We start from the raw sequence: 11776 nt of genomic DNA, 5'->3' as shown, positions 1-11776 counted from the left end.
GTAATAAGAATAACTTCTCATATTAACGGGCAAAGAAATTAGGATAATTAAAAAAGCTAGAATAAATTAATAATAATTTATCAAGAGATTTATATGAAATTTGGAAATTCCACAATTTTAAATCTTAAATTTGAAAGGATCTTCATATTATACTTTATACTATGCTTTATGCAATAATTACATTTTCATTATTTATATCAATTGTTTTCATATTTTGTTATCATTTATTTATATATTTATTATCTTTATTTTTCTTATTTAGATTTTATTTATATTTATTAATCTTAGAAATATAAAAAATTATAAAAAGTATAGAATAAATCATACATAAAATTATACAAAGAACAGAATTATAGAAATTATAGAATAAATTCTAGAATTTTTTAAAAATAAAATAGAGTAAACTGTAGAATTTTTTTGGGGTCTTAGATTACAGTCTCGTAGGGATTTATACATTTAAGAATATTTCTACCACATATGCATTAATATCATATCCTGTAAAAATATAAAAAGAATAATGCCCGTATTATATAATGAGTTATGTGTGCTTCATCGATCTTGCTATCTCGATTTACGTAAGTATGTAAAAGATTTTCCCAGAGCACAATTTCGCATCAATTGCGCGCCGTCAAGCATTGACACAGTTTTCCGTCACTCTGGGAGTAATGCGGTTTCTTCTCTTCTTTACAGTAGTACAATCCGGCCGGATGTTAGAAGTAGACAACACTCGCATTCATTGTTTCGAGGCATGCAGCAGCAGATGTAAATGCGGATAGCGGAAAATGGTGCCGAGCGAAAATGATACCTTCCATTCAGAGAGAAGATAATAATGTCCCCGGTATATAAAGAGAATGAAAACGAGGTAAGACAGAATGATATATAACAAAGAGTTTTAATTTCTTTTTTTTTTATAAATATATTATGTGAAATATTTAAATTTAAAATGCTGGATTTTTCAAAAACGTTCACGGAATATTCATATAAAATAAAAATTTTTTGATAATCAAATATTTTCTATATATTGATAACTGATAATCCTTTCATAAAATTTCTATCTTGACAGCAACTAAAAATAATCAATATTTAATTCTCGTAAAATTACGTTTGCAATTTAATAGATTATATTATAAATACTTATTATTAATCCTAAAACACACATTTGAATTCTTGCAGAAATTAAGTTTATTTTTTACTTATCAGTGTAATGTGTGTGCTTATCATATAGCATCAATAATTTTGCTCGTATAATCTTACCAATAATTCTCAAGAATGTACAAATAATTTCATAAATTTTTATACCGAAAAATATTCGAATATATCTTAAAATATAAATGTTTAAGAGTTATAAGACTAGAGAAAACTATAGTGCTTTTTCCTTACTTATCGCACAAAGCTATTCCATAGAAAAACATATTCTACGAAGATTAGAACGCGAAGCATGCAAGAAATTGTTGCAGCAGAAAATTTAATAAATAATAATTCTTCATTCTTAATTGCTGTAATCATACCACATTCAGTATATATAAATTCTTTAGACTAAACGACTTTCAATCACAAGTAATCTTTTATATTATATAATAATGTATATATAATGTCGCAATTTTTTATTAATGGCCAGCATATATAGCGTTTACTAAGAATTAATTTCGATTCTTTCAAAAACTATTTGTTTCAAATTACACTTATCTTATCCTGAAAATGCGATATGATACAAAGGTTAAATTTCTAATTTTAATTTATGATTTATAATAGCACACACTCACCCCCTCTTCTTTGCCCTGTAACAAGTGGAAGGCCCCGGCTCTCTGGATGCCTGGCAGAAACCAGATCGGATGAGAGCGTATAAGTCTTTCGATCAGGGTAATGTCGCAGGCCACCTCGCTTCCAGAATTTTCCGTAGATCCCGAAGATCCTCCCGAAGTGGCCGATCCTTCCGATGAAAGTGATTCTTCACTCTGATAAGAAAAAATATTACGATGATAGCAAATAATATTATAGCTTTATCTGAAAATGATAATAGCCTTAGAACAGAATAAATAACTCTTTATAACAAAATGTTATAGTTACAGAATCATACATTTTTATAGTTACAAAATTTGTTTTAATATATATATTTTTGAGATAGATATCTTCAATTATATCTCATATTTATAATCTGCAATTATATAATCTTTAATATAAACAATTATTAAGATATGATCAAATCTTATATATTTTGATATATGAAATATTCCTGTCAAAATTGTAGGCAACCGATTACAAAAATTATACAATGTTACATTATTTTTTGTTGAAATCATTTAAATAGTTAAGGATTTATCTATTACTAATAGATAGAAATAGGAGATATTTAATTTACTCACTTTGAATATTAATTTACTTTAAAAATACTCCAGAAAATTTTTGAATTATATATTAAAGTTATTATTACATTAAATTAATTATTAAAAGAGATTAATTTTTAAAAATAAAATTTGTTGTATAACACACACAACAATATTTCCTGAAATATTTTTCAAAATGATAATATATACATGTATTATATATAAAAAGTATATAAAAATTTGCAGTTAAAATTACCGGACCGAAATTCTTATCATATTTCATACGCGATTGCAATTGTTTCGACACTCCAATTTTCAGCAATTTGCTTTATTATGAATTCGAAAATCTCCGTCTCTTTTAAGCCCCGAGGCGCGTAAATCCCGCCGGCTCTATCGCACAATGCGCCTCTAATTCCACATTATACGTGCCTGTCGCCCAGTTATCTTTATTCGCAGCCGATTCGTGACCGGTCGTAATCCATTTATCGTTCCTTCTCCTCTTCCTCCAATTCTTTTTTTTTATGACGCGGGAAAGTGCCATAGAAAACGATAGTCGAACGCTTTACTCTCGCCCTTACGGGGAGAGGGAGAAAGAAAAAGATAGATATTCGAAAGATTGAAGTTTCGATCAATTCTTTTCTCTTCGTCGTTTTTGGCTATTTGATTGATGCTGATCGACCGATGCGTTTTTTTTTTTAATTCCAATGTAATTTATTTTCTATCGCATCCTCCCCTCCCCGAATCGACGAAAGACGAAAAGAGAAATCGATGACGGACAAAGCGGAACGAAAGCCAGAAGAGGGGTGGCAGAGGGCATTGGCAAAGGGGTTCGAGTGTAATTTAATTTGAAATGCAGACTGACACACGGTTTCGAGCTAACGGGATTAAATGTGGACGTGCATCGCGTGTTGAATACTCTCTCTTCTAAAGAGCAGGAGATGGGGGAGGGGGGGGGGAGGCAGGAAAGAGAAAGCTAATTGTAAATCCCTTAATTGCTCGTATCAGAAAAAGTTCAACGCGATAAGACGCCGCCCTGTTTCTCGTTGTTCCGTCTGGATGTAAAATCAAGTATATGAAAAATATAGTTACATCTCTATGCGACATTAGAACCAAGTTGCCATATTATGTAAATTATCCTAAAGACAAGTTAAAAGGGGATACTACATCATTTCTCTAATATGTAGGATCTTTTATCTAAAGCATAGAAATGTACTAAATAAAAATAAAAGCATACAAAATAAAATAATAGACACGATATGTATTTTATGACTCAAAATGATAAAATATAATCGGATGTAAAGTCTATTTTACATATTTTATGTAGACATATTTTTATGTTTTATATTTTATACGCAAAACAATTTATTTGACGGATATTTTATTTCATATATTTTTTGCATCATATTAAATCTTTATTCAAACTTTTTATTCTGACAATGTATATAATATGATAAATAAAAGATACACATAGAATGAGTCATTTAACACATATAATTGCTTCCAATAACTCCTTACAATAAGGAGTGCATTGTACAAAAAAAAAAGTTTCAGATAAAGCTGCTTGATTTTAAGAAAGATGTCTTGTGGTCAATGCGGTTTTGTTCCAGGAAAAACTTCCGACATTTCAAAGATATTTTTGTTTTTTATGTAGAGAGCTATATGCTTTTTCTTATACAAATCAATTTTTCTCATCAGTGAATAATCATTGTATCAATATTTATATGTAATATAATTTAAAAATCTTCATAATAGTCGCAAAATTCAGTCGATAAATTCAGAACAATAATAAAATAAAATCTATTAAAACATTTATAGTATTTGATATTAAAATTATTTTCTTTAATTATATCGCGAATATGCATTCGCGATTATCATTTGCTATTTGAATTTGCAGCAAACAAAATCGTCTATAAATTGAGTCATTATATTACTGCGCACGCGGTGTGGTCAAATTCGTATGAATATTCCGTAATGTTAGAAATAAAAACATTTTTGAAGGACGGAGCAATTAATGTCACAAAATTTAATATGGTCCTGCAACTACGAATTTAAATTGCATGTTATAGTGTGCTTAATTAAACACGATATTTAGTCATGTTACCGCACAACAGTTACCGTCTGCATGCAAATTTTATAATCAGTCGGACAATCCCGTCCCCGTAATGAATGAGTATCTCCTGCATTGCAGAGACGTATTATATAAGTTTTATATAAATTTGTTGGACGAATTACTGATAACAACATAAAGTTTTCTTTTCACCAAAAATGATAATACATTTACGTTAGCTAAAAGACAAGAGATATATATATATATAATAAAAATATATTTTTTATATACAAATAGACTCAATATATATTATGCACTTTGATTAAAATTGCATTGTTCTTCTCTTTGCTTCGTTTTTTCTTTCAATAACTCACCTGTACATGATGCAGCTGCGTAAGTTGACGGTGCTGCAGCGGATTCGGCGGTGAAGTGCTCGGCGAGCTGACCACCTGAACGGTCCCGTGCTGCTGCAGGTACGGTTCCAGGAAGACATCGCTCCTGCAACACGAAAGAGAGCAAAAAAGATTATAAACCGCCACATTCTCGTGTCAATTAGATCGGCTTTACGACGGGTTTACGACGCGGACGGCCAGTGTTACGTAAATGGCGCAGCGTAACACTGGTTTTCCCACGCAGGAGTTTATATGTTATATCGCCGTGTCTCGATATAGCATACAAGTGACATGTTACAGTTGCAATTGGATTGTATAAAATGTGAAATTTGTCCAAAAATGTTGGAGATCAAGCATATTCTGCCTCTTTTATATAATGCAATTAAATATAATATAATAAAAGAGAGAGAGAGAATAGTTTAAAATATTAAAAAATTTTTAAACAAAAATTAGAGGATCCAAAGAAAGATTATATATAAACAATTTTAAGAATAAAAAGAATAATTCACTTTTTACATCAAGAGACGAATAAGAATTATGAAAGCTATTTTATGTACATATTTATCCAAAATCTCCTTTTCTCTTTTCCTCTCTCGAATGTTTAAATATATCAGATTAAACTATTTAATATACATGAATAGTTTTGTTTTTATATATAAAATGCATAAATACACACACAATTAAAAATGCACAATATATATTTGTGTGTCTGTTTATATTAAAACAGTTATTTATAACAATTATTTTAATAATAATAATATGTAAATAATAAAAGTTAAATTATATTAAAAAAATTTTTTAAGATTAAGGAAGAGTAAATTTTTCAATGCATGTCAGACGGAAAGGAAATGTCGCGTCATACGGTATACGGAATTAATCTGCTGCTGCTTGCTGCCATATGTACATGCATTTATTAGTTACGGCACGGAAAGTAACGAAGTGCAACGGTAACGGCATAAGATAATGATGCTTAGAGTTCTCTAATTTTTAATTCTCTGATAATCAGAACTGCTATTGTAAATAAATTCTTCTGAATATGTGTATCTAAGCTTAAATATATTACAATCTGTAAGAGTGGCTAATAAAGCTTTATGCAGAATATTTTTAAATTAAATATAATGAAAAAACCAAATATAAATAAATGCAAGAATTTTATTCTTACAATGGAATATTAGTTACTAATTATTTGGAATTATTACTATTTAAACACTAAATTAACCGAACTTTTGAACCATTCCGCGTATTGTATTTTTTTATGGAAATTTATTTTAATCTTATTTATTTTAATCTTATGATGTTGATTTGATCAAACAGATTTATTATCACGACAGTCTGATAAACATGACGAACTTTCGTTCGTTGGTCGAGTGGATTTAAAGATGGAAATTCTGGATTTTCCATTTAATTTAGTCTGAAAGGCTGCAAGAGTCGGGAGCGCGTGCCTTTCTTACGATCCGAAAGGCGTTGTGAAAGAACTAGCGGACAAAGATATCTCTCCCCTTAGACGACTAACTTATCGTGAAGCGGTTGCGCGAATTCTTGTTACCTTACAGAAGCACCCTCGTGTCGGTAATCGCTCGGAAACTCGCAGGTAAATTCTCCCGGGAGGTTACATTATATAAGGAATGCATTGCATTACCGTGATGTAAATAGGCTTTTACATAATTTGGATGTAATTTCCATGCAATTATTTCATATATAAAAGACTAAGACAAAGTAATTCAGTAATTGGCTTGTCGAGTTCTGTTTCGTATTTTATAAAAATAATCCAATTCTTTTTTCTCGAAAAAAAATCTATTATTAAGGATATATTATCATGTTTTTAAATTGTCCGATTATATTAAGAATTAATATGTCAAACTTTTTATAAAAAATATTTCTATAAGTCCTAGATCGAATATTTTTATATCCTTGTATGTATATAGTATATCGAGCAAATTTCATTGCGAGACATTTTTCGAGGATTAATTGTGAGATGTCAGCAATAGCATATTGCACTGGGATGCAAGAGAAAGAATTGGGGTTTATCTATTTAAACATACGAATCAGAATTTACATGATTTCGTATTCAAAACGAGGGCTTGCAATTCCAGACGTTGCGTCGGATCGCCTCGTTACAATTGGAACGTTGCCAATCTTAAAAGAAAATTTACGATGTCGCCGCTGATATCGTTCGATTTCGTCTCCCGTGTCTGGTATACTTATAATCCGCGGTTCCCTCTCGTATATAAAGCATTTTTATTATCTATTTATATTATTAATGCAGCGCAATATTACTGAATTTTTAAAAGCGCGTTAAAATAATTAAAAGAAAAAGAAGGAAGTGTGTCTGTATGTGTTTAAAAACTATAATTGTATATATAATATAATATATATAAGTATTTTTATATGAATAAAAATATTGTTATAAAGTTGAATATTGCCGTGATTCAAAGGAATTTTTATCGTGACGTTAATTGAATGCCGCGGAAAGCAGGCTAGTGGTATATGTTCTTAATGGTTTTCAGTCACGAGATTTTGCGAGCGAAAGGGGATTGGAAAAGTTGTCGATTATGATGATCATCGACCGGAAAAATACGGCCTGCCACTAGCCTAAACCGTCTCGTTCTTTCTCCTCTCGACGTTTCCTCTTGTGTATGTTCTCTTTCCTCTTTCCTTTTATTCTATTTGTCATCTGACGGAAAGTTTTTCTATCGCTAAGTGAAAATGACTATCAGCCTATCAGCGTTCTGCGAAAATTAAAGGTGACAAAAAGTCGAGAGCTCGTAAGAGTTTCGAGGCCCATTTAAGCTTGTATCACGAATATCTCAACTATATATATTTATATACGTTAAAATCGCGCGGACGCAAATAATTTGATCAGCGTCAATGTCAACTAGAAATAGATATTTTACATTTGTATGTGTGTAAAAATAGTAATTTTATTATATATTATCATCAATAAAACGAAAATAATACATACATTTGAGTAGTTTATTATTATTATTGTGAAAACTGTTTTAAGAGTAATAATATATTTGTTATTCTTTATTAATAATTAAATCTATACCATCTATCTTTCTACTCAGAGATGTTGAGCTCTGTCAAGAGGAACTGTCAAGTGCTTCTCGTAATCTGCAATGAACTGTTCTTATCTCGAAACGAAGAATCATGTATTATAAGGAAACTATTTCTAGTTCACGGCTAATTGTGAGTCATATACGTAAAAGATGGTGCTCAAAAGTAAAAAGTAGCATGCTCATAGTGACAAAGCGCAATAGAAGAATTTTTTTACATATATTTTAAAAAATTAAAAAAAATATATATATATTTTATTCTGAATAATTATGATTCAATTAAAATTATTTCTGTGTTTATTAAGAAAAGAATTATAAAATAATTCGAATTTAAATAAAACACAGGCAGCTAATAATCTTTTCAATATTTCTATGACTTTTGATGCTTTTTAATAACATATTTTTCTATATTTGTCAAGACAGAGAAAGGTTAAGAACACGATTATATAGAATATAGTTTGAATTGCATCGGTTTTGGTAAAAATCGATATCGGCTATCTTGAAATATTTCTAAAAATAAACTGCTTTTCTCGATCCATCCGGAAGGAATTCATCTAACGAATGACATTTCCGATAAATAGAGAGCAAAAGAGAAAAGAGAAAGAGAGAGAGAGAGAGGGATGGGAGGGAGGAAGAGAAGGGAAGAAGGAGAAAGAGCTCATTGTCGATCGATCATGCGTCGAGTTATTGCGATGCGCGCGCCATTAATTAAATTCCACTTCGCCTTGTTTCCGACAAAGAAAAAATAAAATTAATAAAAATTTATCAAGAGATTTATATGAAATTTGGAAATTCCACAATTTTAAATCTTAAATTTGAAAGGATCTTCATATTATACTTTATACTATGCTTTATGCAATAATTACATTTTCATTATTTATATCAATTGTTTTCATATTTTGTTATCATTTATTTATATATTTATTATCTTTATTTTTCTTATTTAGATTTTATTTATATTTATTAATCTACATATATTTATATTTATATATGTATATTTTTAATATGTATTATTGCTTCAAAGAAATAATGGAATTAAATAATAAATTTCTATCTTTCACGAAAGTTTTTACATGATATTAGAAAGAGATTTTAATTACGCGTATCTGCATAAAAAAACAATAATATGCGAAAAAATCGCGGTGTCACATCAAGATACTCTCGCATCGCACGCGTATCGATCTTCCTACATAATTCATGCTGAAATAGATGAGACACAAAAAGTAATATATCTCTCTATGGGGCCTGCATATGTCACGGGATCCTCGAGACGTTTACATTACAGGCTAAAGAATAAACCTGAATATGTAAGTGCTACGAAGCAGCGCAATATCCGTATGCATCTGGATGTTCCTTGGTGACACACACATACATGTCCAACAGACTTTATTTATTCTCTCGTGCAACTTAGAATACATTTTTTTCTTAAAAAAATGTTGAAATATATTTTTAATATATGTAGATAAAAATATAAATATCTCTTGGGAATTGTAACCGATCGAAAATAAACTACATTTATTCGAATTAAATTTCAAAAACACGAAAACTGATGATAAAACTTTATTTTATACATACTTTGTTTAATTTCAAATTCATCTTATTTTAATGAAATTTTAATTTGTGACATAATTTTTAATGAAAAAAAATGTGTCTGTCAACTGTCAGATTCTTCAAATACATATAATTAATACATACAAATAATTAATAAATCAAGTTCATTGCGGAATAATTTTTATACCTAATTAGATGGAATATTTATATCCTTCTCGATCGGACAAATTTCACTGCATCAAACTAGATATGATGACATGGAAAGGGGGATGGTAACGTTGAGAGTACATTCCTGGACCTTTGCAGTGATATTAGTCGTCTGTGAGCTTGGACTATGGGGGTTGCCATGACGATGGGAGGTTCTCAACACGTGGTTCGTTGGCGAGCGCCGGCGACATTTTTACCTATTAACGAGCCGCGGGGTGCATTCGGGTGCATAGAGAAAGGGTCGCACCCTCCGGCAAGAACAAGGGCACAAAGAAACTCGTCAGAAAGAGAGAGCCTTGGACACTTTCTTTCGCGTCTTACTCGCTCGAGGCGGAAGACGATGGAAGTTTAACAGCATATTTTCGCAGTGTAATTAGAGAAGACTTAATACGATGCACTCTGATGCTTTACGATGCACTCCCGTGTAATTACTCGGGATGATAATTACGCGACTTATCTACCATAAATATGACAGCTCACAATTCATCGAAAATTAGAAAATTTAAGTTATACAATTTTTTTTTTAGAAAAACGGAGAGAACTTTACAAATATATATGTCATACGTTGCATTTGCTAAATTATAATGTTTGAAATAATAAAATTAAAAAAATAAACCAGTTTTTGAAATTTTAACATCTCGGTTATATAATTTTGATTATAATTATATAGAATGTTATACAGAAATTTTAATTTTGAGAATAATGTATTTAATGAAATTATTTAACCTAAATAATTCTCAAATATAAAAAATATAGAATATTTCTATAAGTCCTAGATCGAATATTTTTATATCCTTGTATGTATATAGTATATCGAGCAAATTTCATTGCGAGACATTTTTCGAGGATTAATTGTGAGATGTCAGCAATAGCATATTGCACTGGGATGCAAGAGAAAGAATTGGGGTTTATCTATTTAAACATACGAATCAGAATTTACATGATTTCGTATTCAAAACGAGGGCTTGCAATTCCAGACGTTGCGTCGGATCGCCTCGTTACAATTGGAACGTTGCCAATCTTAAAAGAAAATTTACGATGTCGCCGCTGATATCGTTCGATTTCGTCTCCCGTGTCTGGTATACTTATAATCCGCGGTTCCCTCTCGTATATAAAGCATTTTTATTATCTATTTATATTATTAATGCAGCGCAATATTACTGAATTTTTAAAAGCGCGTTAAAATAATTAAAAGAAAAAGAAGGAAGTGTGTCTGTATGTGTTTAAAAACTATAATTGTATATATAATATAATATATATAAGTATTTTTATATGAATAAAAATATTGTTATAAAGTTGAATATTGCCGTGATTCAAAGGAATTTTTATCGTGACGTTAATTTAATGCCGCGGAAAGCAGGCTAGTGGTATATGTTCTTAATGGTTTTCAGTCACGAGATTTTGCGAGCGAAAGGGGATTGGAAAAGTTGTCGATTATGATGATCATCGACCGGAAAAATACGGCCTGCCACTAGCCTAAACCGTCTCGTTCTTTCTCCTCTCGACGTTTCCTCTTGTGTATGTTCTCTTTCCTCTTTCCTTTTATTCTATTTGTCATCTGACGGAAAGTTTTTCTATCGCTAAGTGAAAATGACTATCAGCCTATCAGCGTTCTGCGAAAATTAAAGGTGACAAAAAGTCGAGAGCTCGTAAGAGTTTCGAGGCCCATTTAAGCTTGTATCACGAATATCTCAACTATATATATTTATATACGTTAATATCGCGCGGACGCAAATAATTTGATCAGCGTCAATGTCAACTAGAAATAGATATTTTACATTTGTATGTGTGTAAAAATAGTAATTTTATTATATATTATCACATCAATAAAACGAAAATAATACATACATTTGAGTAGTTTATTATTATTATTGTGAAAACTGTTTTAAGAGTAATAATATATTTGTTATTCTTTATTAATAATTAAATCTATACCATCTATCTTTCTACTCAGAGATGTTGAGCTCTGTCAAGAGGAACTGTCAAGTGCTTCTCGTAATCTGCAATGAACTGTTCTTATCTCGAAACGAAGAATCATGTATTATAAGGAAACTATTTCTAGTTCACGGCTAATTGTGAGTCATATACGTAAAAGATGGTGCTCAAAAGTAAAAAGTAGCATGCTCATAGTGACAAAGCGCAATAGAAGAATTTTTTTACATATATTTTAAAAAATTAAAAAAAATATATATATATTTT

The 11776-nt window shown here is 30.3% G+C and overlaps 1 protein-coding gene across 8 annotated transcripts in view; it reads right to left on the bottom strand.

Moving 5' to 3' along the window:
• The window catches only part of LOC115244587 (protein sprint), a 129106-nt gene that overhangs the window by 13298 nt on the left and 104032 nt on the right, over positions 1–11776 (bottom strand). For all 8 annotated transcript variants that reach the window (XM_029822343.1, XM_029822350.1, XM_029822347.1 and 5 more), the window contains 2 exons: positions 4746–4869; positions 1764–1955 (listed from right to left, as the gene is read on the bottom strand). In XM_029822343.1, the coding sequence (XP_029678203.1) occupies positions 1764–1955; positions 4746–4869 (316 nt within the window). The remainder of the gene's footprint in view (positions 1–1763; positions 1956–4745; positions 4870–11776) is intronic.

Source organism: Formica exsecta, unplaced genomic scaffold (assembly GCF_003651465.1).
Source record: "Formica exsecta isolate Colony F162 unplaced genomic scaffold, ASM365146v1 scaffold826, whole genome shotgun sequence".
Taxonomy (NCBI): Eukaryota; Metazoa; Arthropoda; class Insecta; order Hymenoptera; family Formicidae; genus Formica; species Formica exsecta.
The sequence above is the reverse complement of the archived record's forward strand: the minus strand, read 5'-3'. Positions and strand labels throughout refer to the sequence as shown.